The 27,661-nt window shown below is 37.9% G+C and overlaps 3 protein-coding genes across 8 annotated transcripts in view; 1 reads left to right on the top strand and 2 right to left on the bottom strand.

Annotated features, from left to right (window-relative positions):
• Positions 1–5,490, bottom strand: part of agtpbp1 (ATP/GTP binding carboxypeptidase 1) — a 40,843-nt gene extending 35,353 nt beyond the window's left edge. For 3 of the 4 annotated variants that reach the window (XM_058072105.1, XM_058072106.1, XM_058072107.1), the window contains exons 1-2: positions 5,163–5,490; positions 3,862–3,912 (exon numbers count right to left, since the gene is read on the bottom strand). In XM_058072105.1, the coding sequence (XP_057928088.1) occupies positions 3,862–3,893 (32 nt within the window). In that variant the 5' untranslated portion in view covers positions 3,894–3,912; positions 5,163–5,490. The remainder of the gene's footprint in view (positions 1–3,861; positions 3,913–5,162) is intronic. The other variant, XM_058072104.1, reaches the window with a different exon arrangement.
• naa35 (N-alpha-acetyltransferase 35, NatC auxiliary subunit) lies at positions 5,461–17,309 on the top strand. 3 transcript variants are annotated; one of them, XM_058072109.1, is made up of 24 exons: positions 5,520–5,618; positions 6,122–6,140; positions 6,340–6,465; positions 6,543–6,576; positions 6,650–6,764; positions 7,918–7,992; positions 8,078–8,245; positions 8,326–8,392; positions 8,462–8,505; positions 8,582–8,632; positions 9,993–10,076; positions 10,159–10,273; positions 11,970–12,148; positions 12,242–12,301; positions 12,379–12,485; positions 12,573–12,639; positions 12,715–12,813; positions 14,479–14,657; positions 14,735–14,871; positions 14,947–15,014; positions 15,082–15,222; positions 15,302–15,424; positions 16,805–16,897; positions 17,014–17,309. In XM_058072109.1, exons 3-24 carry the CDS (start codon positions 6,345–6,347, stop codon positions 17,071–17,073), a joined length of 2,187 nt encoding a protein of 728 aa, XP_057928092.1. In that variant the 5' UTR covers positions 5,520–5,618; positions 6,122–6,140; positions 6,340–6,344; the 3' UTR covers positions 17,074–17,309. The 3 variants fall into 3 exon arrangements, with proteins under 3 accessions (XP_057928091.1, XP_057928093.1, XP_057928092.1); XM_058072108.1 differs by lacking the exon at positions 6,122–6,140 and having other exon boundaries at positions 5,461–5,618; XM_058072110.1 differs by lacking the exon at positions 6,122–6,140 and having other exon boundaries at positions 5,462–5,618; positions 16,817–16,897.
• A 2,718-nt stretch (positions 17,310–20,027) lies between these two features.
• On the bottom strand, positions 20,028–27,618 carry golm1 (golgi membrane protein 1). The gene is made up of 10 exons (XM_058072121.1): positions 27,300–27,618; positions 26,510–26,652; positions 24,810–24,989; positions 24,680–24,734; positions 23,446–23,548; positions 23,193–23,310; positions 22,984–23,119; positions 21,516–21,695; positions 21,284–21,442; positions 20,028–21,203 (listed from the first exon to the last, which is right to left on the bottom strand). The coding sequence occupies exons 2-10, from the start codon at positions 26,636–26,638 to the stop codon at positions 21,106–21,108; spliced, it is 1,158 nt and encodes a 385-aa protein (XP_057928104.1). The 5' UTR covers positions 26,639–26,652; positions 27,300–27,618; the 3' UTR covers positions 20,028–21,105.
• Between the last annotated feature and the right edge of the window lie 43 nt (positions 27,619–27,661).

Here is a 27,661-nt window from a genome sequence, read left to right as displayed (position 1 = left end):
TTATTTAATATAGTTATTGTTTATTATGAATATTATTTTTTTATTTAATTTATTTAATATTTATTTAATATCGTTATTATTTATTATGAATATTATTTTTTATTTTATTTAATATTTATTTAATATAGTTATTATTTATTATTATTATTATTATTTATTATTATTATTATTATTATTTATTATTAATAATTTATTAATAATATTTTAATAAACTAACTAATCGGTCAATTATGTTTTCTATTAATCGATGACTAAAAAAACACATTTTGAATTTCCGCTTCTTTATTCAGAAATATAAGATTTGAACTGAGAGAGCAACTCAGTTTGAACATTCTGTTAAAATAATATTAAATAATAAATATATTTGTTATATATAATAAATAAAAAAAATAATAAAGAAATAATATATTTTCTTCAATTAATCGATTAATCCGAAGCTCACGTAGCTATGCTACTGTTGCTAGCGGTTGTTAATATCATGCCACAACCTCACAAGCACGTGGATTTTAGCGGAAAAGCGGTACATTACATAGCAATAATGCTTTCATGGTTGCGGTCCTCTATGACAGGGAAGTTTGATTTCCAGTTTGTTTTTCCAACGACTCCCAAATCCACAGCCTCCAAAATGTCACTTCGTGCAGACAATACATCAGCAGCCGTTCCAACAAAGCCTGAATTATCGTCTTCAAGAGGGGAGGATTTATAGCAAGAGACGCTTATAGAACGACCCAAAAACACACGCTTTAAATATAAATGGTGTGAGTCAGCGGTGCTCGAACTTGAGGTCAAAGGTGATGTGTTGGTACAGCAACGTCAAACAGAGTGAAAAGTCAGTGGATTGTACCCTGTGGAGCTCCCAATGCTCCCAATGCCCTTATAAAGACAGAAAGCAGAGAGTGCACGCTGGGGACAGCCGAAAGGAAAAAATACAGAGAAAAAGGGGATCCATAGAGGATTAATACAAGCCTGAATAAACACATTACATATGTCAGAAACCGGACTCCATCAGGCCCAAACTGAAAAGAATGTAAAAAGTAGAATACCAAGAATAAAGTACTAGTATTATAACAAAAGGGTGCTTTTTGAATACAATGAATGGATGGCTATTACAACTTTATTCATGTAATATAATCACAATAAGTATTTTTTCTGTAAAATTATTATTTTTTAAAATCTTATTAGACTTTTCAAACAATAATAATTATTTGAAAAATATTTTCCTATAAATTATTTTTTTTTCTTCTTATGATTTTAATAATAATGTGCCACTTTGTTTTTCTTTTTTACCAATGTACTCCATTTTATTTTCATTATATTGCAAATGTAAGTATTTTTTTTTTGGAATTACATGAAAACTATTTTCATTATATTGCAAATGTTATAGGATAATTTATAGGATATTGCTCATAATATTAATTAATTAATTTTAAAAAATGTATTAATTAATAAAAAAAATATTGTAACTTTTTTTTACAAAATATTCTCTTAAAGTGACATTTTTCCTAATATTGCATATTAATATAATATTTTATTATTATCGATTTTTTTCCCCTGCATTACATTAAGAAGTTATTCTGCTAAGAGTTTATATTATTGGAATTTTAGGATTTTAGGATTTAGGTCTCCTAATATTATTGTTTTAAAATAGAGAAAATGAATAAGGACCTGGCAACCAGTCCAGGGTGTACCCCACCTCTCGCCCGAAGACAGCTGGGATAGGCTCCAGCAACCCCCGCGACCCTCATGAGGAAAAGCGGTAGAAAATGAATGAATGAATGAAATAAAAAAAATTCTTCTTATGATTTTAATAATAATGTGCCACTTTGTTTTTCTTTTTACCAGTGTACTCCTGTAAAAGTCCATCTTATTTTCATTATATTGCAAATGTAAGTATTTTTTAAGACTATATTCTAGTCAAACGTTGAGATTATTTCTCAACTTTTATTGTGACTTTAAAAAAAAATAATAATAATTGTCCCGTTATTACATTGTAACTGTTTTTTTACGTTGAATGTATTCTTGGAAAATTTATAGGATATTGCTCATAATATTACAAGTTTAATTGTAACTTTAATTGTTACTTTTACAAAAATATTCTCTTAAAGTGACATCTTTTTTCCTAATATTGCATATTTATATAATATTTTATTATTATAGATTTTTTTCTCGCATAACATTAAGAATATTAAGAAGATCTTCTTATGATTTTAATAATAATGTGCCACTTTGTTTTTCTTTTTACCAATGTACTGCTGCAAAAGTCCATTTTATTTTCATTATATTGCAAATGTTAGTATTTTTTTGTAATTATATGAAGACTAGTCAAACGTTGAGGTTATTTCTCAACTTTTATTGTGACTTAAAAAAAAAAAAAGAATTGTCCCGTTACTACATTGTAACTGTTTTATAACGTTGAATGTATTCTTGGAAAATTTATAGGATATTGCTCATAATATTAATTAATTAATATAATAATAATAATTAATTAATTAATTTTAAAAAATTAAAAAAATAATTTACAAAAATATTCTCTTAAAGTGACATTTTTTCCTAATATTGCATATTTATATAATATTTTATTATTATCGATTTTTCCCCCCGCATAACATTAAGAAGTTATTCTGCTAAGAATTTATATTATTGGAATTTTAGAATTTTAGGATTTAGGTCTCCTAATATTATTGTTTTAAAATAGAGAAAATGAATAAGGACCTGGCAACCAGTCCCAGACAGCTGGGATAGGCTCCATCTCCAAAAAAAAAAAAAGAATTGTCCCGTTACTACATTGTAACTGTTGTTTAACGTTGAATGTATTCTTGGAAAATTTATAGGATATTGCTCATAATATTACAAGTTTAATTGTAACTATTTTTTACAAAAATATTCCATTAAAGTGACATTTTCTTAATATTGCATTTTTATTATTGTAACACTCGTGTTTTTTATCTTGTGTAATATTACCACTTTACTGTATATCCATTGATTTTTTTTCCCCTGCATAATATTAAGAAGTTATTCTACCCGAACACAGCTGGGATAGGCTCCAGCTTCAAAAAAAAAAAAAAAAAAAAGAATTGTCCCGTTACTACATTGTAACTGTTTTTTTATGTTGAATGTATTCTTGGAAAATTTATAGGATATTTCTCATAATATTACAAGTTTAATTTGAACTATTTTTTACAAAAATATTCCTGTAAAACTCTTTTACAGGAACTTTTTATCTTGTGTAATATTACTACTTTACTGTATATCCATGGATTTTTTTCTCCATAATATTAAGAAGTTTTTCTGCTAAGAGTTTATATTATTGGAATTTTTTTTTAGAAAAATATTCTCTTAAAGTGACATCTTTTTTCCTAATATTGCATATTTATATAATATTTTATTATTATCCATTTTTTTCCCGCATAATATTAAGAAGTTATTCTGCTAAGAGTTTATATTATTAGGATTTTAGGATTCAGGTCTCCTAATATTATTGTTTTAAAACAGAGAAAATGAATAAGGACCTGGCCACCAGTCCAGGGTGTACCCCGCCTCTCGCCCGAAGACAGCTGGGATAGGCTTTTAAGTATTGAGAAAATGAATAAAGACCTAGCGACCATTCGAGGGTGCACCCTCGGGATAGGCTCCAGCATACCCCCCCCGACCCGAGTGAGGATAATCGGCACAGGAAATGACTTAAGGACAAATAGCTTGAGTGTTGTGATGAAACGCCGCACCGGTGGTCACCGTACATGGACTTTAAAATGGAAAAATTGCACCACAAAGGAGCGGGTTGTCACAGAGGACGAACTGTACAATTATTATACAAGCAAGCGATGCAGTTGTGTTGACTTTTAAAAGAAATCATCAACTCACCCCTTCTCTGAGGCCATTTTAGGTTTGTTCATTTTCAGCAACGTTTCATGTCTGCAGGAACAAGAAACACAATATTAATCTGTGTCTGCATACATATGGTAAATGTTTTCCAAAAAAAAAACGCATTTATTAAAAATATACAAACTTTTTCAGTGCTTTGGTTCCGATTTTTTTCCACAATAAAAGCTCTGATAAAACATTCCACTGTTCTCAAATATCTTAATTTGTATTTTTCTGCACAAAATAAGATGAAAAATAAATAAACAAATCAAGAATAAAGAAAATCAATCAATCAGTAATAAATAAATATAATAATAATAATAATAATAAAACGGCAAATAATAAAAACTTAAGAAACCACATATAGTTGGTGGGTAGACAAATTATTTTTTTCAGATTAAAATGAACAAAGCATTATTAGAGCCCTGTAGACATGACAAAACACTACTATAGTCACATTTATACTTTTTTTTAATTTACAACATATTGCGCAACTGCAGGGTCTTGAGACACATGCTAACTCGCTAAACTAGAGAGCTAGCGACCTAAACGGTAGCCCTCAAGTTATTTCATTAAAACTTAAATAGCCAAAGAAATTACCACTTCCACACGAATAGGGAGGATAACTATTAACAGTTATTTAACCTTTAACATGAACATTAATCAAACGTAATATTTTTTTCTGGAGTACATGATACCATACACTTTCATATAAAGGCGGGGGCCTCAAACTAGTGCCCTGCGGGCCGCGTGTTTGAGACCCCTGCTTTACATAGTACATTGGTCAGTCAATACAGGAGCAAATAATGCAGTCTAGTAAGACTGTCTGCAACAACCTTGACACTTGCAGCCCACTGGAAGCAGCCAATGAGACACTAAAGAACGTTTAATGTTGCTACTGGATGTTTGTTATCCTGAGCCGGCCATTGCAGACTGACAGATGGTAGACAGCCTGCATGCATGCATGCATGTATGTATGTATATATGTATGAATACATGCATATGCATGCATCAACCCTCCCTTTTAGGACTCATTTCACACACCGATCATTGGGAAGGAGAGTGGAATAACACGCAGATAAATGTGAATGAGTTGTTTAACGAGGCTATCAAACGGGGAGGCTAATGGTGTTCTTGGTTAGCGGGCCGGAGCCACTGCTGCACCTGCTGGACGAGACACTCAACGGCGCGTCAACCAAGCGGACTACGCTAACAATAAAGCCGATTTAAGACAAACCCCCGTCGCGTTAAGGCAAAGCAGTGAGCACGGCCGACGTCACAAGACGATAAACTTTACTAACCCGCGTTGGAAGGAACGGCTGCCCTCTTTAAGATATCAGTGGCCTCCTAAAGGGTGTATTTATCCAGCGTCGTCTGGCTTGCAAGTAACGCCCTGGTTGATGTTGTGATGAGGGGCAGCCCCAACTGTCCGAGAGAGAGAGAGCGAGAGAGAGGGGCTGTCAAGGCAGGGAATCACGCGAGAGTATGACTTTCACGGCGGATTTAAGGGCACAAAAGCCTTTGATAAAACCCGTGCGCCATGGTCGTCACTAAATACAATTAAATACATTTAAGTACAAGGGATGAATGCTGCGCTACCAAGGTCTCCTCTGGTTTTCCTTACACAATACAAAAAAAAACTACAGTCCCCAGTTATTTCCTGGTTGTCTGTGAGACGTCATATCCACGCGACGGGAATTATGCAGTTAAATCATTTCTCCTATGCTAACAGTACATGGCTAATATAAAACAATAAGGTACGCTTCTGTTTTTTGTCCTTTTCCCACGATTATAGTGCTTTTGTGAGACTTTTATAGTTAGCGTCATGGGAAATGTTCGCTTCAACATTAACTATACATGTTACTTTAAGACAGTGTGAGCTAATGTAGCATTCATTTTAGCTAGCTTCGCATAGTCTCATATTAGAAGCTTGAATTATGAATGAGGATTGCTAATAGCCTAAATTCGCTAACTAACACGAAGTAATTTGTGTGTAACGTTCGCTTTCTCTTACAGCGTGACCGTGTTGTTTTTGTCTGTCACTGTTGTTTAATGAGTTTGTACAGGGAATCCAGCAGTAGATTAAAGAACGTGTACAGTACCATCGTTATGTTTCTATGCACTTCAGTTAGCACGTCAGCAAAAATGCTACAGGGAATCCCAGACATTGTACAGTAGCTACAGTAATTGTTATCTTAATTCACTGAGACATGGCTTAGTCACACAGAAGTAGGCTAACATTACTTTCTCCCTTTTGCAGTCAGGAACCATCAAAAGCGGTAAGCCTTAAAATCCCTACAGTTGTAAGTGCACTCAAGTGTGCAGTTTACACCATTTGCGGCTATTACTGAAAATAAATTGACTTATTCATTGTTGCTATGCATCAATAACCGCCTTTCCATTTGATGCCAAAGTCACATCTAGTTAGTAATCTGGTGTGATATGAGATTTGGTTGTTTTTGTGTCCATCTTCATTAGTCATCATGGTGATGAAATCATCAGTAGAGGAGGATGATGCCGGCTGGGGTCTGGGCATGCCGGAGAAGATGAAGAACAACGCCAACTGGGTGGATATCACACATGATTTCAAGAGTTCTTGCAAAGGTACGGCGTATACACCAGGCATGACACGTAGCTAGCTGTGTGTGCAGCATGTCTGAAACCTTGTTTATTCACACCAGAATTGAACCTCGGGGAGTTGCTTCATGACAAGCTGTGAGTGTGCAGATGACTTCATATCACAGACGTGCACATGCATTAGTAAGACAATACCTTGTTGCCCTTGTAGATTCGGCTTGTTTGAGGCCATGTCGGCCATCGAGATGATGGACCCGAAGATGGACGCGGGAATGATCGGGAACCAAGTCAACAGGAAAGTGCTCAACTTTGAACAAGCTATCAAGGTACAGGAATACTTTTTTTTTGGAATACTAAGGCAAGTTAATGTGCGTCCATAGAGTCTATGCAGCACCATGAAATGCTCAGCTAATCAAACAGCTTCTGTGCACTTATTTTGCAATTTATGTAATTAATGGACAATGTCGTAAATACAGTAAACCTTGGATATATCGCATTCAATTGTTCCTACTGGTTTTGTTTGATATAAGCGAAATCCGTTATATGCGTAAACCGGAAAATGTCCGTTTTACGCATATATCGGATTTTATCCGTTATAAAAAGGCACTTCCTTGACTATGTTTCCAATGTACCTGGACTGGGCAATGAAAAGAGACGTAAGGTAATGAGAATTTAACTTTATTGGACTCTGAGCATAACAAATTGTTAATTAAGCTAGGCCCTGTTACGCCCGTCAGGCCTACGTTATTTCCAATAGTGAGGTTAAGATCCCATTCACTGCTGTGCTAGTATTATTGACGTCACTCACTTTTATATTTGTCCTAAATCTGGAGCCAGGAGAAAGACAATAGCCAGTGACATCAACAAGATTAGCATAACGATGCGGCCACCCGATATATGCAAGGGAAATTTAATGGAAATACATTGGAACGGGACTGGAGATTTTGTCCGAAATAGGCGAAATCCGTTATATAAAATCCGATATATGCAATGAATTTTTATTGGAAATGCATTACAGAAAAATCGGTTCTTTTTTATCTGTCCGTTGTGAGCGAATTTCCGATATATCCGAGTCCGATATATCCGAGGTTTACTGTAATTAATTATAAAAGAAAACATAATTAGAAATACAAAAAAAAATCATAAATTCCAGACTCCTTTAAACTTAAGTAAGTAGTGCAGGGGACGCTTAGATCACATTTCGTGTTTTGATCTGACAAATCTTAAGTAACTTTGATCAAGTGTGGAATTACTGCGGCTGATGCTTGGACTGTCGTTTGCTGTTGAACTTGGAAGGAAAAAAAGCGCCTCATGCCTTATTCGTTCATCGGAGCTAACAAGTGATTGGCTGGCGACCAGTTCAGAGTGGGTTATGGCTTATGTTCAGGCTTGCTCAATAGGAACGTGATCAAATTAAGAAAAAAAAATCAATAATTAACACACCTGACAATATATTTGAATGACTATTGTTCCGTGCAGGAACACGTCATCAAAGTGAGAGATCTTAGTCTTCCTGAACTCATCGGGATTATCGACACATGTTTCTGCTGTTTGGTGAGTTTCACACTGAAGCGTGTGTCCTCTCTCTCGCAATGAAATGCATATTGTAATGTCATATTTTGTGTGTGTGTGTGTGCAGATCACATGGCTGGAGGGCCACTCCCTGGCACAGACGGTATTCACCTGCCTGTACGTACATAACCCCGACCTGATCGAGGAGCCCGCCCTCAAAGCCTTCGCCTTGGGGATACTGAAGATTTGTGACATCGCCCGTGAAAAAGTCAACAAGGCTGCTGTGTTTGAGGAGGTGGGCTTGAGTCTCTCAGTCTGTGATGCTTTGGACTAATCTGTGCTTCCTGATTTTTTTTTTTTTTGTGTGTCATGTAGGAGGACTTTCAAGCCATGACCTACGGATTTAGGATGGCCAACAATGTCACAGACCTAAGAGTGACAGGTATAATAACTTTATCGTCCTCTGCTCTGTTGTGTCCATCACCGACGTCCCCATCTCTCGCTATTTCAGGTATGCTGAAAGATGTGGAGGATGAGTTGCAGAGAAAAGTAAAGGTAATTTAACTTGACTTCATTTTGCGTCATTTAGATGTCATAGATTTGTTTTTCCTTTTTTTTTTTTTTTTTTCAGAGTACACGGAGTCGTCAGGGAGAACAGCGAGACCCAGAGGTGGAGCGAGAGGTCAGTTGGGAAATTTCATGCTATGAAGCTTCACAACTGGAATACATTCTATCTAGATAGCAGGCGCATCAATATGGCGACGTAGTCACATTGCTCATTGCCCTGCATTTTATTTATTATGATGATGATGATGATTATTATTCTTTTTTATTTTTATTTTTTATTGTTATTATTGTAATTTTTTATTTTATTTTTTTTTTATTTTATTCATTTCACTCTTGTTTTTTTTTTCACAGGAAGAAAATCGCAATATTAAGAGAATAAAATTGACCGGAATAATCCTATATATTTATGACAGTAAAAATGTTATATTTATGAGGAAAAAATGTGGTAATATTACCTTTTGAGCCTGTTTTCATAGCTGTACAAAGCAATGCCTGTAACGACAGAGTATTTTTAAAATAATATAAAATTTCCTGAATAACGAGAAATTTGTAATATTAGGAGAAAAAATGTACTAAAATTGCTTCATTGCTGTTCCCAGCAATCCCTGTTACGACGGAATATTAAAATAATCCTGAGATTTAGAGAATAAAAGTTGTAAATTTATTAGAAAAATTGTAATATTATGAAAAAAAGTCATATTTATTTTTTTTAAAAAGTAATCACATTAACTTTGACCCTGTTTTCATTGCTGTCCCTTTTATTTTTATTGTATTATTTTTTATTTTTATTTTTTATTTTATTCATTTCACTCTTTTTTTTTTTTTCACAGGAAGAAAATTGCAATATTAAGAGAATAAAATTGACCGGAATAAACCTATATATTTATGACAGTAAAAAATGTAAAACTAAAATTGCTTCATTGCTGTCCCCGGCAATCCCTGTTACGACGGAATATTAAAATAATCTTGAGATTTATAGAATAAAAGTTGTAAATTTATGAGAAAAATTGTAATATTACGGAAAAAAGTCATAAATTTATTTATTTTTTAAAAGTAATCACATTAACTTTGACCCTGTTTTCATTGCTGTCCCAAACAACGTCTGTTATGACGGAGTGTTAAATTAATCTGAAATTTTGAGAATAAACTTGTAAAGGTACTAGATTAAACTTGTATTTCTATTATATTAATCTTGTAGATTAAGTATGGCCAAAATATTACCACTTTTTCCTCATAAATTTGAGACTTTTATTCTCAAAATCACCAAGATTTTCTTTTTCAATGTGGCTCTATTAATTTGTGTTTGCTTTTTATTAAAAAAAATATATATATTACGATATAACTGTGTATTCTAATAAAAATAAATACAATTGCAAATTTCAGTACTTTTAGCCATGAAATTCAAATGTTTTCATTGATGTTATGAAAATAATAATAATATACTTGTTGGTAATTAACTAGTCTCTGTTTCCCAGCACCAGCAATACTTGGCACTCTTTAATCGTATCAAGTTCACACGCCTTCTCCTGACTGCGCTCATCGCCTTCACAAAGAAAGAGGTAACCTAATAACGTACTCGTATCGAAGCTACACGAAGGTGCACGGACATCCAATTTAACCCGATTGTGTGTTGTGTTGTAGACCAGCTCCGTGGCCGAGGCCCAGAAGCTTGTTGCTCAGGCGGCTGACCTTCTATCAGCCATCCATTCAAGTGTCCAGCACGGCATCCAATCACAGAACGACACCACCAAAGGAGGTCGCCAAACAAACGAGCCCGACGCACAATGCATAAGACGTACACTGGTTTTAAAGTCGCTACTTTGGCTCCCTGTTTGCTTCAGAATCGATTTTTAAGATTCTCTTAATGGTTTTTAAATGTCTTAACGGCCTTGAACCTTTGTTTTTATATGATCTGCTTTTAACATATGAACCCAAAACCCAGAACTAAAACCCACGGTGAGGCAGCATTTAGCCACTATGGCCCCCACCTGTGGAACAGCCTGCTGGAGAGCCTTTTTATAATTAAAAGAAGATTAAAGACACACCTTTTTAATCAGGCTTTTAACTCATATTTTAAACTTAAAAAAAAAAAAATTTAGTCCTATTTTATGCTTTTAGTGTTTAGCTTTTAATTCCAGTGTTTCCTCAGAGGTGGTCCTCCACACTGGGGGCTGTGTCAGGTCTACTGATGGGGGTGCTGTCTTTGGGTCCCTTCGACCCGGTCGGCTGGGGGTTCCTCTCTTTGATGTGGGGGTCGGAGTCGGGGGGGGGGCCCGTGTGCTGGAGGGGCTTTCTTTTTTTTAAATTGTTTTCTTTTTAATTGTGGTTAATTGTTTTTAAGTTGGCGGCACAGCGGTCGAGTGGTTAGCGCGCAGACCTCACAGCTAGGAGACCAGGGTTCAATTCCACCCTCTGTGTGGAGTTTGCATGTTCATGCATGGGTTTTCTCCAGGTACTCCGGTTTCCTCCCACATTCCAAAAACATGCTAGGTTAATTAGCGACTCCAAATTGTCCATAGGTATGAATGTGAGTGTGAATGGTTGTTTGTCTATATGTGCCCTGTGATTGGCTGGCCACCAGTCCAGGGTGTACCCCGCCTCTTGCCTGAAGGCAGCTGGGATAGGCTCCAGCAACCTTTGTGTGGAAAAGTGGTAGAAAATGAATGAATGATTGAATAATTGTTTTTAAGTTGGTGGCACGGCGGTCGAGTGGTTAGCACGCAGACCTCACAGCTAGGAGAACAGGGTTCAATTCCACCCTCTGTGTGGAGTTTGCATGTTCATGCATGGGTTTTCTCCAGGTACTCCGGTTTCCTTCCACATTCCAAAAACATGCTAGGTTAATTAGCGACTCCAAATTGTCCATAGGTATGAATGTGAGTGTGAATGGTTGTTTGTCTATATGTGCCCTGTGATTGGCTGGCGACCAGTCCAGGGTGTACCCGCGCCCCGCGACCCTATAGGATAAGCGGTAGAAAATGAATGAATGAATAATTGTTTTTAAGTTGGTGGCACGGCGGTCGAGTGGTTAGCGTGCAGACCTCACAGCTAGAAGACCAGGGTTCAATTCCACCCTCGGCCATCTCTGTGTGTAGTTTGCATGTTCATGCGTGGGTTTTCTCCGGGTACTCCGGTTTCCTCCCACATTCCACAAACATGCTAGGTTAATTAGCGACTCCAAATTGTCGTGAATGTGAGTGTGAATGGTTGTTTGTCTACATGTGCCCTGTGATTGGCTGGCCACCAGTCCAGGGTGTACCCCGCCTCTCGCCCGAAGACAGCTGGGATAGGCTCCAGCACCCCCCCACGACCCTAGTGAGGATAAGCGGTAGAAAATGAATGAATGTTTTTAATTCTGTAAAGCACTTTGTATTGAAAAGTGCTCTACAAATAAAGTTGATTCAATTTGATTTGATACAGTGATGGTCTAACAGGATAACATCCTATGACAGATCATCCCATCATGATGGGCTTTGAGCCCCTGGTCAACCAGCGACTGCTGCCACCCACCTTTCCTCGTTACGCCAAGATCATCAAGAGGGAGGACATGGTGGCGTACTTCGCCAAGCTCATCGAACGCATCAAGACCGTCTGTGATGTCATCAACACCACCAACCTGCACGGCATTTTGGTATCTATATTGTCATGGCGGATGGATTAATTATTTTTAGTTATTGACTTACTTATCTGAGTGTTCTTATATACTGGATCTGGACTTTAACAGGACTTCTTCTGTGAATTCAGCGAGCAGTCTCCATGTGTCCTGTCCAGATCTTTACTTCAGGTGAGCCCCCCCCCCAAAACACTCTAATCGCAATACTATAATATTGACCACTGAAGCTCTCGCTGGCCTCCATCCAGACCACCTTCTTGATAGACAATAAGAAAGTCTTTGGGACACATTTGATGCAGGACATGATCAAAGACGCTCTCAGATACTTTGTCAGTCCGCCCGTCCTTTCCTACAAGTAAGTCTCGTTACACTTTGAGTTGTTTTTAAAATTAATCTAAATATAAACGTGGACATGTGAGTGTAATGCCGCCCGTGTGTTCAGGTGTTGTCTGTTCAACAACCACCAAGCCAAGGACTACGTGGACTCCTTTGTCACGCACTGTTCAAGGGTACGATGCAGCACGTTATGAACTCCCCATTTACACGCCAAAGCGACCTTCTCATTATCGTGCTATCCGCTCCAGCCCTTCTGCAGCCTCATCCAGATCCACGGACACAACCGAGCCCGGCAGAGAGATAAGCTGGGCCACATTCTCGAGGAGTTTGCTACGCTTCAGGATGAGGTGATGTAACTTCGGCACGCACGGATGCACGGCAAGATATTACGCAATACAGCGGAGCGGACAACACTATTTTTTCTGCGATGGCGTATGAGAGCCACATTGGGAAAAAAAATTAAATAGTATGAGATTTTTCAAATCAAATCAAAATTTTGAGAATTAAAAAAGGCTTGTAACATTACAAGATTTATTTTTGTTTACTCTCGTAGCAACTCTAGCCGCTAGCAAAATTATTATTAATACAAATAATCTAAGGCTGCACGGTGGAGGAGTGGTTAGCGCGCAGGCCTCACAGCTAGGAGACCCGAGTTCAATTCCACCCTTGCATGTTCTCCCTGTGCATGCGTGGGTTTTCACAATCCGGTTTCCTCCCACATTCCAAAAACATGCTAGGTTAATTAGCGACTCCAAATTGTCCATAGGTATGAATGTGAGTGTGAATGGTTGTTTGTCTATATGTGCCCTGTGATTGGCTGGCCACCAGTCCAGGGTGTACCCGCCTCTCGCCCGAAGACAGCTGGGATAGGCTCCAGCACCCCCTGCAACCCCCATGGGGAAAAAGCGGTAGAAAATGAATGAATTATTAATACAAATAATCTAAATGTAGCTGCACGGTGGAGCAGTGGTTAGCGCGCAGGCCTCATAGCTAGGAGACCCGAGTTCAATTCCACCCTTGCATGTTCTCCCCATGCAAGGCAGCTGGGATAGGCTCCAGCACCCCTGTGGAAAAGCAGTAGAAAATTAATTAATGAAAATTAGAGGCTGCCGCACGGTGGACGAGCGGTTAGCATGTTGGTCACAAAATCAGGAGATTGGGTAGACTTGGGTTGGAATCTCCGCCTGAGGATGTCTGTGTGGAGTTTGCATGTTTTCTCCGGGTACTCCGGTTTCCTCCCACATTCCAAAAACATGCTAAGTTAATTAGCGACTCCAAATTGTCCATAGGTATGAATGTGAGTGTGAATGGTTGTTTGTCTATATGTGCCCTGTGATTGGCTGGCCACCAGTCCAGGATGTACCCCGCCTCTCGCTCGAAGACAGCTGGGATAGGCTCCAGCACCCCCTGCGACCCTTGTGAGGAAAAGCGGTAGAAAATGAATGAATGAAGTTAATATTAATACAAATAATCTAAATGAGGCTGCATGGCGGACAAGTGGTTAGCGCGCAGGCCTCACAGCTAGGAGACACAAGTTCAATTCCGGTACTCTGGTTTCCTCCCACATTCCAAAAACATGCTAGGTTAATTAGCGACTCCAAATTGTCCATAGGTATGAATGTGAGTGTGAATGGTTGTTTGTCTATATGTGCCCTGTGATTGGCTGGCCACCAGTCCAGGGTGTACCCCGCCTCTCGCCCGAAGACAGCTGAGATAGAAGCAGTAGAAAATGAATGAATGAATAAGCATTAGGTATTCTTGGCCTAAATTAAGCATTTTTAAAGCAAACAGAACATACTTGCTCACGGTGCAACAAAACAAAAACAATACATCCACAGCAAGACATTACATAAATCAACTACCTGATACACTGAACATTGAGACCCTTGTGAGGATAAACGGTAGAAAATGAATGAATAATCTAAATGGCTGCTCTATGTTTATCATCATATTTTTCCTCTTTTTTCCATCACTCGACTCTAATCCAATCTTTACGTGTCTACTGCATCAAGGCGGAGAAAGTGGACGCGGCGCTGCACAGCTTGCTGATGAAACTGGAACCTCAGCGGCAACATCTGGCCTGTCTGGGCACGTGGATCCTCTACCACAACCTGAGGATCATGATCCAGTACCTGCTGAGCGGCTTTGAGCTGGAGCTGTACAGCATGCACGAGTACTACTACATCTACTGGTGCGACACGGGACACCTACTGTACCTGCACAGTCCGTGGGGTATATATATATATAGTGAGTGAGTTTTTTGTGCAGGTATCTGTCAGAGTTCCTCTACGCGTGGCTGATGTCCACACTGAGCAGAGCAGACGCTTCTCAGATGGCCGAGGAAAGGATCTTGGAGGAGCAGCTGAAGGTACGCAGCAGTAAGAAGACCAAGAAGAAGAAGAAAGGTAGAGAGCGGTTATAAGTAAACTTACTCGTGACTAAGTCCATGATTAGGATTCTTAGTCGCTTGTTCTGTGCAGTTCGCCCCCTCAGCAAAGAGATCACTATGAGCCAAGCCTACCAGAACATGTGTGCTGGCATGTACAAGGTAGGATAGCACTCCGTCTTTCTCCGCCATTTTGGATGTAGTCAATAAATAACCTGTCTTTTGTAAGACCATGGTGGCGCTGGACATGGACGGCAAGGTTCGCAAGCCTCAGTTTGAGCTGGACAGCGAGCAGGTCCGCTACGAGCACCGCTTTGCCCCCTTCAGCAGCGTGGTCACGCCCCCTCCCGTGCACTACGTGCAGTTCAAGGTAGTTGGACGCTGAAACCTTTAAGATGAAAAAGATGCGGTCCAAGGCTGACTTCTTTGTTCCTCTCGCCACTTTTCAGGAAATGTCCGACCTGAAGAAGTACAATCCTCCACCGGGCTCGGCTGACCTTTACCTGGCAGCCAGCAAACACTTCCAGCAGGCCAAACTCATCCTGGAAAACGTTCCCAGCCCCGACCCCGAGGTAAATATAATAAAATGTAGACATACATTCACCCGACATGAAATAAGTACGTTGATGACAAAAGTCAAAGGTTGCTCTTGAAATTTGGAAAAAAAGGGAACAAATAATCATAGAAGCAATGAAAGTAAATAGAAAAGTAAAAACTCAATTTGTTATGAAAATAATAAAATACATATAATAAATAATAATATTATATATATATATATATATATAATATTATTACTATTACTTTTCTATTTACTTTCATTGCTTCTATGATTATTTGTTCCTTTTTTCAAATTTCAAGAAAAACTCAATTTGTTATGTAAATAATAAAATACATATAATAATAATATATATAATATATATACAATAAATACATAAATATTATTATTAATAAATAATATATGTATAGATTATTATTTTTAGAGTTTTTACTTTTCTATTTACTTCCATTGCTTCTATGATTATTTGTTCCTTTTTTGTATATATTACATATATATAATATTATATATTATATATTTTTTTCAAATTTCAAGAAAAACTCAATTTGTTATGAAAATAATAAATACATATAATAATAAATAATATATATATATTATATACCATGTATATAAATAAATATTATTAATAAATAATATATATAATAGTATATATAAAATATATATATATTATATGTGTTTTATTATTGTTTTATTTTCATAACAAATGGGAGTACATTTGTAATATATATAATAATATATAATATATATGAATATATATTTTTATATATACTATGAATATAATATATAATATATATATTAATATATATATATTTTTTATATATACTATTATATATTATTTATTAATAATATTTATTTATTATATATATAGTATATATTATATATATATTATTATTTATTATATGTATTTTATTATTTTCATAACAAATGGAGTTTTTACTTTTCTATTTACTTTCTTTGCTTCTATGATTATTTGTTCCTTTTTTATATATATTATATATATATATAATAATTATATATAATAATTATATATAATATATTATTATATAATATATTTTATATTATATGTTATATATATTATATTATTTATTATTATTATATGTTATTATATGTTATTTATATATATATATATATATATATATATATATATATATAATATATATATATATATAATATATATATATATATAATATATATATAAATATATATATATATATATATATAATATATATATATATATAATATATATATATATATATATATATATATATATATATATATATATATATATATATATATATATATATATATATATATATATATATATATATATATATATATATATATATATATATATATATAATATAAATAATAAAAATCCAGCATGGTAAAAGTGTAGTTTTGTTTGCAGGTGAATCGTATACTGAAAGTAGCCAAACCTAACATTGTTGTGATGAAGCTCCTGGCTGGAGGACACAAGAAAGAGACAAGGGTATTTATTTGTTGTTGTTGTTTATTTTTAAACACACATACGATTTTGGCAATTTTGCTTTTCTACAGTCTATTTTTCATTGCAACAGCAACTGAATTATACGTGTGTACTTCCAGGTACTTCCCGAGTTTGACTTCACGGCTCACAGGTATTTCCCTGTGGTCAAGATCATTTGATTAGTGCAACTTCCTGTGGTCAATCAAGATCACGTGATCACAACACTCAAAAGATGTCATCACCAGCTATGGTTGCGATCATGTCTCAATAGCAAGTCTTGTTAGCGATGCAAGTGTAAAGTGTTTGTTTGGCTGTTATGTGTGTGCAGTATGTGTGGCCAATGGAAGTGTTTTACTGTTTTTCCGTACGTCTGCATGTCTCAATTGTAATAAAATAAACAACTTTTCAACAGAAATGCTCCAAATGCATTTATTTGTGTAAAAATGTTTGTTTTTGTGGAATATTTTCGTAATTGTCACAAGCTAGTGACATTATAAGAGGGGGCGTTCATTCACGTTCATTGGCTGTTCTACTCAGTCCTCTATTTGGTCGATGAGGTGTCAATCAAAACATCATTGACGTTCATTGGCTATTCGAAACGGTTGTTTACTGGCTCAATTAGGTGTCAATCAAAACGGTCAGCGTCCCGGTTAGCGAGATGTGGCTAACAAGATGTGGCTAACGTTGGCTAACATATTCGCGGTCAGTGTGGCTCTAAGGACTATTTATTTTACGCGAGTAAATTTACGGGGCTCTTGCTCACACAACGGGACAACTTTTGACCAAGTTTGGAAGTATTAACGTAAGCTACATTAATTTTAATGTTTGCACTGATTAGCAACATTAGCTTACCGTTTCCATTCTATCCTGGTATCATGGAATCAAATTAAGGTCAACACAAAGATAATTAAATATGATTGAAATCATCTTAGTAACTTTTTCTTTTATTATTATTTTATTCCCATATAACTTTTTTTCTTTCTGTTCAGTTTTCTCTTAGTAGTTTGACCATTTTGTAAAAATTGAAAATTGAAACTTTATTTGGAGTGAAATGTTGTTGTAATTATGACTATTCCCATTATGTTGTTCAGTATTTATAACTTAAATATTCTCATTCTTTAATTTCAACTGACATTTTTCTTATTACGTTCTCGTAAAATTATTTTTTTCTCTTAATATTCTTACTTTATTACTGCTGATTTTTTTTTTTCCCCAACTAGTTAGCCGCAGGCCAATAGAAAAACAGCTGTGGGCCGCACACTTTGGACATCCCTGATATAAGGTATTGCCAACTTTGTCATTTTTTTCATTTATTCATTCATTCATTTTCTACCGCTTATCTGACTATTCTGACTGGCTGACTAGTCGCCAGCCAATCACAGGGCACATATAGACAAACAACCATTCACACTCACATTCATACCTATGGACAATTTGGAGTCGCTAATTAACCTAGCATGTTTTTGGAATGTGGGAGGAAACCGGAGTACCCGGAGAAAACCCAAAACACACGGGGAGAACATGCAAACTCCACACAGAGATTGCAGAGGGTGGAATTGAACCCAGGTCTTTTAGCTGTGAGGTCTGCGCGCTAACCACTCGACCGCCGTGCAGCCTGTCATTTTTTTAAATTCTCATAAAATAATAATAGAAAAAACAAAACAGTTTTATCAACACCACTTTTTATTTTTCATTTCAATAAAGCCTTCGTTCAGCAGGTCAAAAATATTTTCTAAAAAATCACACATAAACAAAAGAAGGTCAAGCTTAAAAAATGAACGTCATCGGCTGGTGCAAAGTGTTTTTAGTTCATTGAAATGCGCTACAGACCAAAAACATTGACTTTTTTATGTTCCAGTTCATCTTATTACGTCCTTCAAGAAAGTAGGGTGACTTTTCAAAACTTTGCAGTAATTCGTTACGTTCATTACGTTGCAGTAATTCCATGTCAAATCCAAATCCTAGCTTGTTTGGATACATTATGTGTATTTTTTTGCCAACCCATAGGATCGCCGTCATTTTTTACTACAAGCGGCCTTATTTACATGCTACATGATGACCGCTAGGTCCTACACTGCATTTCCACTTGTTTCCTTCATGTCTTGCTCTCGCTGATCACACCTGAAGAATTAAATGAGGACGTTTCCAGCATAATGTTGCACATTTGTTTAAAACACGAGTGCACATATGTCTAATATTTACACAGCTCCCAACAGTGCAAATACAGTAGATCCCCGCTCTTTGCAGGAGTTGATAAAAATCCCCCCCCCCCCCCCCGCAATCCCTTCTACTCGCTTTATGTTCTCTGATTTCAGATCAACATTTGCAATAAAAGTGAAAAAGTGAATTTTAAAGTATAAAATGTAAAAGGTACTCACCGCTAAGGATTCATGATGAAGCATTGGAACAGAGTCTACGGTCACTATGTTGCGTTCAAGGACCGATGAACTAAGTGAAATCTTAATGCTTTACAAAGCAAGCATTAACTGTGAAGCATAAAAAAACCTAAACATGTAAAACAGTGGTTCACATATTCTGTACATTTTAACTGTATTATCGCATATTTTAAATGATTACTAATGAATACTAACCATTTACTTGAAATAAAATACAAGAAAAAAATATATCGATTTTTTTGGACCAAAAATGAGTGAGTGCCGAATCGTGACTGTATGTGTCGGGAGATTTAAAAAAAATAATTTAATGTCTGAGTTCGAAACTTGTGACATATCCTTCATTTTCGAAGGACTGCTAATTGTTTAAATTATGTGCCGCTCGCGAGTCAGTGAGGAAACGGTATCTCTTTCTTTGGCAGGAGCCAATCACAAGCTAGCAGTGCTTGTCAACACAATGGAAATCACGGCTAACGGTGTCAACACTAAATTCATTACACAGCAACTTAACACTCAAAAGGTATACCTGAGAAATATATAAACATGTGCCATTACAAGTTTGAAATGGAAAAAAAAATTCCTCATAATGCATTGGGGTGCTGCAATGACATCAGCCTCCTTCTGGGCTTTGGGCTACCTCTGGTGGACAGCGGTGGCACTGCAGCACCATCCATCCGTTTTCTATGCTGCTTGTCGTCCAATGAAATGCTTTGCTCAGACAAAATACATTCATTTAAGTGTTAAGTTGCTGTGTGATGAGGTTCCTGTTCTTCGTACTTGAAATAAAATACAAGAAAAAAAATATATCGATTTTTTCGGACCAAAATTGAGCGAGTGCCGAATCGTGACTGTGCCGGGGGATCGACTGTATGTGTCGGGAGATTTAAGAAAAATAATTTAATGTCTGAGTTCGAAACTTGTGACATATCCTTCATTTCCGAAGGACTGCTAATTGTTTAAGTCATGTGCCGCTCGCGAGTCAGTGAGGAAAACGGTAGCTCTTTCTTTGGCAGGAGCCAATCACAAGCTAGCAGTGCTTGTCAACACAATGGAAATCACGGCTAGCGGTGTCAACACTAAACTCATTACACAGCAACTTAACACTCAAAAGGTATACCTGAGAAATATATAAACATGTGCCATTACAAGTTTGAAATGGAAAAAAAAAATCCTCATAATGCATTGGGTTGCTGCAATGACATCAGCCTCCTTCTTGGCTTTGGGCTACCTCTGGTGGACAGCGGTGGCGCTGCAGCACCATCCATTCGTTTTCTATGCTGCTTGTTGTCCAATGAAATGCTTTGCTAAGACAAAATACATTCATTTAAGTGTTAAGTTGCTGTGTGATGAGGTTCCTGTTCTGTTCTTCTTCTCTTCTTCTTTTTTCCGAGCTCATGATTGGCACCTGGTCAAATAAAGAGCCGCTTCGTGCTCATGGACTCCCGCGTACCACAATATGCCATTTACTTATAGTCATTTCACAGTGGTGCTTCTTTTCTTTTTACACTTGTATCACAATCAGTCATGTCCTAAAATGAAATGTGACGCAACCGACCTTCACATTACACTTTCAATAGTCAACATTTGTTATTATTAACAGTGGTTCGCTTTTTACAAGACTGTTACTTGCCTGTACAGTTAATAAATGTTTTAGGATGGCTCCAGGTTGACCCTGGAACAGATAATGTCCCATGTGGAAAAATGTGTACGTTTCGGTCCTTCGACGTTCCGCTGTGATGTATTGTGGCCATTCAGTTGACGGAGGCTCAAAAATAAGCGTCGGTGAAGAAGAGGAAGTTGCAAATGTGGGTGTTCACCTTAAACTTGAGCGAGTTCGGCTTGTTTGTCGGCCTCGAACTCGCCCTCGTTGTCGTCGTCGCCGTTGTAGTCAGCCAGCTCCTCCTCCATAACCTTGTCTGGGAGACGGTATATGGATTTTTATATAAGTTGTGGCTATGGCGCTTACATACATACATGCATACATAATGGCTCTTACCTATTGCTTTATCACGCATAGGCTGCTCTTGTTTCTCCAAATCCACCTCACCCACGACTTGCTCCCCGTGGTCGTATTCCTCCGCCTCGTCTACTCGCTGACCGATAATGTCCTCTTTCGCCGGGCCGATCAGCATGCCTTCCATTCCCGGGTCTGCTTCTGGAAAACGGCGGTAAACTCGTCCGTCACTCATCAGAAGATGATTTAAGCGTGCTTGTTAGCGCTTGTTTACCTTCTGCGTGGACGTCCATCACTTCGACTTCAGTCTGATTCTTGGCCACGGCTTTGCTCGTCTGGCCCGTCTCGGTCGCCACGGCTCCCTCTGCTGGCAGGTCTGGCTTGACAGCCGCGCCCTCTTTTGTGGTGTCCAATAGGTGGACGTTCTTGGTGGGGGGGGCGCCCGGTGCAGTACCTGTAGAACACACGTTTGATATGTTAACTGTGGCCATCATAAACTATTCATTCATTCATTTTCTACCGCTTATGCTGGAGCCTATCCCAGCTGTCTTGGGGCGAGAGGCGGGGTACACCATGGACTGGTGGCCAGCCAATCACAGGGCACATATAGACAAACAACCATTCACACTCACATTCATACCTATGGACAATTTGGAGTCGCCAATAAAAATAAAAAAATACAATAAAAAAATCTTAAACTATATTAGGAAAGCAGGAAGTGAACAAATGTAACCGTTACTGATTGTCAAAGTACCAGATGTTAGGGTAGGATTTAATAAGCTTTGCTTCTTCCTACTCCTTTTGGACATGTGGAACTGGGAACTGATTATGGGATGCATTCAATTGGAATCTGATGCATGTTCAAATGAAATTATACCATTACTATTACCATATTACCAATGAACCTAGCATGTTTTTGGCCTGCACACACATGGTCCAGTCCATAGTCCAGAGCCTATCCCAGCTGTCTTGGGGCGAGAGGCGGGGTACACCCCGGACTGGTGGCCAGCCAATCACAGGGCACATATAGACAAATAACCATTCACACTCACATTCATACCTATGGACTATTTGGAGTCGCCAAAAATAAAATAAAATAAAATAAATATTTTTTTTAATTAATCAAAATTAAAATTAAATTAAAAATTAAATTAAAAATTAAATTAAAAATTAAATTAAAAATTAAATTAAAAATTAAATTAAAAATTAAATTAAAAATTAAATTAAAAATTACATTAAAAATTACATTAAAAATTAAATTAAAAATTAAATTAAAAATTAAATTAAATCTGTCTCTCTCACACCAACTTCCCTCATGTCCTCCTTCACTACATCCATAAACCTCCTCTTTGGTCTTCCTCTACGCCTCCTACCTGGCAGCTCTAAACGCAGCATCCTTCTACCAAATATATTCACTATCTCTCCTCTGGGCATGTCCTAACCATCTCAGTCTGGCCATTTTCCCACAGGCCATTCATACTGTCTGTGAAACGTTTGCAGCATTTCTTGAAACGCTGCCTTTTCAAAGCATTACTTTGTCTATGCACCCAATTTTGCGCTGTTCTGTTTGTATTTACTTTGCCGATCAAACGTCTGAGTGAGTGTTGACTGTCAGGACAAAGCTCTGCATCTCGATGTGTCGTTATTTTGTCATATGGGAAGACTGGTTCAGGTCTGAGGTGGGCGGGTTCATTTTGTTGCCTTTTATGTTGCTAGGGTGATTTAGTTCCAGTGTACTTTACCGTCATCCTTGAAGATCTCATTGGTCTGCAGTCCAGAACGGTCATTCCCTTTAGATGCAGAAGGGTTGTCATCGGCCAACGTCTTCACCGTCCCCGTCGTTGCCTCCTCTTTCACTCCGCCACTGTCTGCCTTCTCCTGGCAATATTAACAATGTCACACAACCGTTTGCTGCCTTCTATTACGGTACGTTGGCGCGGGCCGGCGTTACCTCAGCGACAGCGTGGAGCAGCAGCTTCTCCATCTTCTTCTCAACTTCCATTTTGGCAGCCTCCACTCTCTCCTCACATAACTCCTTCTGAGAGAGGACCTGCGAGTGACAGTGCGTCCTACACAAGACCCAAATAAGGACAGGTTACCTAGCGCCTTAAAGAAATCCATGCACAGTAAGCTTGCTAAGGAACGTATATTTACATATATAAATAAACTATAAATAAAATGAACTACAATTGCTTGGTTCTTACATGTCGTAAGTGAGTTTGTTGTTGAGGGTATTGATGTTCCCTTGGCAACCCTGCAGTTCCTTCTGAAGCTTCCCCAGGTCGTCGTTCATCTGATTCAACTGGCCTGCAAGCACAAATTACACACAAATTATTACTGGGGTACTGGCGACAACCAAATGTACTTTATTTCTGTGTTTGTTTGTTGCTAGGCAGAATTCATAGAAGTCAACCACAGTCCTGGACCACAAGATCATTAGATCCAGCTCACTATACGCACTTGTAATAATATATAAAACCTTACAAGAGCTGATATATAATTCATTTATTTTCGACCGCTTTTTCCTCACGAGGGTCGCGGGGGTGCTGGAGCCTATCCCAGCTGTCTTCAGGCGAGAGGTGGGGTACAACCTGGACTGGTGGCCAGCCAATCACGAGGCACATATAGACAAACAACCATTCACACTCACATTCATACCTATGGACAATTTGGAGTCGCTAATTAACCTAGCATGTTTTTGGAATGTGGGAGGAAACCGGAGTACCCGGAGAAAACCCACGCATGCACGGGGAGAACATGCAAACTCCACACAGAGATAGCCAAGGGTGGAATTGAACCCTGGTCTCCTAGCTGTGAGGTCTAGGACCGCCGTGCCGCCCATGGAATGTGTTTTGTGTTCAAAATCTTGGGCGTCCGGAACGGATTAATTGGATTTACATTATTTTCTATGGGAAAACTTGCCTTGGTTAGAGTCTGTTTTGGTTTGAGTCAGAACGGATTCATTAATTAATGTTAACTAAGGCACTGCTGCGCTAGCCTTGTTATACTTAATGAGATTTCACATTTCGGATCTACATTGGTCCTGTCCCTTGGTTAACATCCACCCCCGCATTTTTCAGTTCATATCCAATATTTTTGCTAAAAGTTTGCCTTGGTTTTCATTCGTCATGATAAAATCTTACACATGAATTTGCAATGCATTGTGGGCCCCGGGGCACCATTTTTAGGGCAACAGTGTTTGTTTATATGAGCCTTGCTGCTGCCAGAGATACATACACAATGTAACTAATACAACAGAGTGGTATGGACCATACCGAGACATGGGAAGGGTGCAAGAGAAGAAGAAGAAGAAAGAGCAAAAATAAGGAAGTCTACCAATGCAAATGTTTGAATTCATGTTATGTCTTATTTTCTGTTAATATGTCTGCAACCAATTAATCGCGATAAATGATGGCAAAAAAAAAAAAAAGTGGTTACCTCTAAGCTCTTGTATGGTTTTGGTACTGGAGGAGATGTTCTGCTGCAGTTTTTCCTGGGAGAACAAACGTGAACATTAAGAACGTAATACAATCATACATAAGTAAAAAGGCCATTATTAAGCCTGTACCGTCTCCTGGCTACATGTGTCCTGCACTCCTTCCAGCTGCTTCTTGTAGAGAGTTTCGATGCGACTGATCTGATCCTTCTGGCGCTGGATCTCCTCCTGGTACTCGCTCTTCTTCAGCTCGGCCGCCCCACGCTCCGCAGCCCCGCGCCGCACCTGGCCCTCCAGCTCATAGAGCTTAGTCTGTCACAGAAACAGTCAGAGAATAAAAATCGTACTATATATTTTTCCCAGATGCGGCACGGCGGTCGAGTGGTTAGCGCGCAGACCTCACAGCTAGGAGACCAGGGTTCAATTCCACCCTCGGCCATCTATGTGTGGAGTTTGCATGTTCTCCCTGTGCATGCGTGGGTTTTCTCCGGGTACTCCGGTTTCCTCCCACATTCCAAAAACATGCTAGGTTAATTAGCGACTCCAAATTGTCCATAGGCATGAATGTGAGTGTGAATGGTTGTTTGTCTATATGTGCCCTGTGATTGGCTGGCGACAAGTCCAGGGTGTACCCCGTCTCTCACCCGAAGACAGCTGGGATAGGCTCCAGCACCCCCCGCGTCCCTTTTTTCAGGAGTACTTTAAACATCAGACCACATCAAACTATGTCATTTAATTTTACAGTTTTGTTGTTTTTATGTTTTTTTTGTTATGTTTTTGTATGTTAAAAGTTGAAATACTTAGAAAGCAACTGGTGGGCCGGATTCAAACGCTTGGTGGGCCGAATGTGGCCCCTGGGCCGTAGTTTTCCCACCCCTGCACTATTACATCTTTTAAACCTTTATTTTGATTGGTCTACTTATTTTTGCTCTTTTTTTTAGCCATTAAGCCGTTACTTAAAACATGCTAATCTAACAAAAGGTCTAGACCAGGGGTCTCAAACATGCGGCCCGCGGGCCAAATGTGGCCCGCAGGACACTAGTTTGAGGCCCCCGCCTTGATATGAAAGTTTAATGTTAGTGCGGCCCGCGCAAGTTTGATATGGATGCTGTATGGTATCATGTACCCAGAAAAAATTATTACGTTTGATTAATGTTCATGTTAAAGGTTAAATAACTGTTAATAGTTATCCTCCCTATCCGTGTGGAAGTGGTAAGTTTTTGGCTTTTTAAGTTTAAAGGAAATAACTTGAAGGCTACCGTTTAGGTCGCTAGCTCTCTAGTTTGCGAGTTAGCATGTGTCTCAAGACCCTGCAGTTGCGCAATATGTTGTAAATAAAAAAAGTATAAATGTGACTATAGTCGTGTTTTGTCATGTCTACAGGGCTCTAAAAATGCTTTAATTTTAATCTGAAAAAAAAATTGTGTACCCACCAACTATATGTGGTTTCTTAAGTTATTATTTGCCGTTTTATTATTATATTTATTTATTACTGATTGATTGATTTTCTTTATTCTTGATTTGTTTATTTATTTTTCATCTTATTTTGTGCAGAAAAATAAAAAGTAAGATATTTGAGAACAGTGGAATGTTTTATCAGAGCTTTTATTGTAGAAAATCGGAACCAAAGCACTGAAAAAGTTTGTATATTTTTTTAATGTTTTTTTATGTTTTTAATAAATGCGTTTTTTTGTTTTGTTTTTTTTTGAAAACCTGATGCGGCCCAGCCTTGCCCAGACTCTAGCTCCAGTGGCCCCCAGGTAAATTGAGTTTGAGACCCCTGGTCTAGACAGTCGAGTGCCACCTTGGAGGAAGTTGGGAGACAAACCTACCTGTAGTTCCAGGTTGCGGGAGCTGGACACCCAGTAGTTGAAGCCCAAGACGATGATGCAGGCCACCAGGGCGCCAATCATTAAAGGCGGAGATCTTCCTCCACGCCGCCCGTTGACCAGGCCACCCATTCCTGTCTACTCGTCTGTTTAACACACACCATTGAGAAGGTCAGTATTAAAAGCCATTAACTGATTACAGCTTGTGTTGGATGTACTGTAATTGTATAGGATGTGTACATTTCACGAAGAGACGTCTTGTAGTAAATAAGCAGCATAAGACAAAAAGCACAATAGACAGAATAGGTGATGGAAATGTAAGACGCTGCAACAATAAAACAGCTTCAGGCACGCAAATAGAGACAAGTTGACAAGCAGGAAAGGTGAGAAAGGAAGCAAAATAAATAATCAAAGCTAACACTTTGTACATAACTTTAAATAGGACATCCCATCAGCATTTACGTCAGTTTAATTGAACTCAAACACAGCCTGAAATCTGAAGTACAGATTGTGCACACATACTATTGTGTATTGTATGCCTAGCTGCCTCAACAGCGGTCACATATGAGATACCGCTGAGGCACTAATAACACAATAGTATGTTAGCTCTTTTTAGGACAGTTACGTCCAACAACACTCTTAAACAAAATTGAATTGCTACGTTTTTTTATAATGTAAACACACAAAGCAAATAAAAAAAACTAGCTTCCCTCCATGCTAGCGTTAACTGCTAGTAGCAACCTATGCAGGTTCTCCATTAACATTAGCTTGCTAAAAGGTTAGCAACTCTTACCCGGTGCAAATCAAAATGACAAGATTTGGAACGTGTAGCCCAAAACGATTCGGTGGTATTTTTTTGTATCCAATAATATCACTACTCTGCTCCGTTTGACAGCAAATGACGCATAACGCAGATAAAAAGCTTCAACTTTATCTGATCGTCAAACACCAACGATGGCATATTTCTGTTTACTGTCGAGTTTCTACATCCGGTGACGTCAGCTAATAATACCTTACGGACAGTTGGAAAAAAAACTAGTAGCATAGTATATTTACAGTTTTAAATTATCTTTACAAACTGATATTCACACAATATATATATTGAGTTTGTCAAAACGTGAAGTAAAACATGCTAGAATTTGTAGAATTACGTGT

The sequence above is a fragment of the Doryrhamphus excisus genome, chromosome 4 (assembly GCF_030265055.1).
Source record: "Doryrhamphus excisus isolate RoL2022-K1 chromosome 4, RoL_Dexc_1.0, whole genome shotgun sequence".
Taxonomy (NCBI): Eukaryota; Metazoa; Chordata; class Actinopteri; order Syngnathiformes; family Syngnathidae; genus Doryrhamphus; species Doryrhamphus excisus.
This window is presented reverse-complemented; position numbering and strand designations above follow the sequence as displayed.

Excerpts from the sequence above, each read along its gene's own strand:
- naa35 (XM_058072108.1), top strand. The coding sequence starts at position 6,345 with ATGGTGATGAAATCATCAGTAGAGGAGGATGATGCCGGCTGGGGTCTG. Across the intron at positions 6,466-6,542 it reads TTTCAAGAGTTCTTGCAAAG|AATTGAACCTCGGGGAGTTG; the intron begins GTACGGCGTATA and ends TATTCACACCAG. Across the intron at positions 8,633-9,992 it reads ACCCAGAGGTGGAGCGAGAG|CACCAGCAATACTTGGCACT; the intron begins GTCAGTTGGGAA and ends TCTGTTTCCCAG.
- golm1 (XM_058072121.1), bottom strand. The coding sequence starts at position 26,638 with ATGGGTGGCCTGGTCAACGGGCGGCGTGGAGGAAGATCTCCGCCTTTA. Across the intron at positions 24,735-24,809 it reads ACACATGTAGCCAGGAGACG|GAAAAACTGCAGCAGAACAT; the intron begins GTACAGGCTTAA and ends TTGTTCTCCCAG. Across the intron at positions 23,120-23,192 it reads TGCTCCACGCTGTCGCTGAG|GAGAAGGCAGACAGTGGCGG; the intron begins GTAACGCCGGCC and ends TAATATTGCCAG.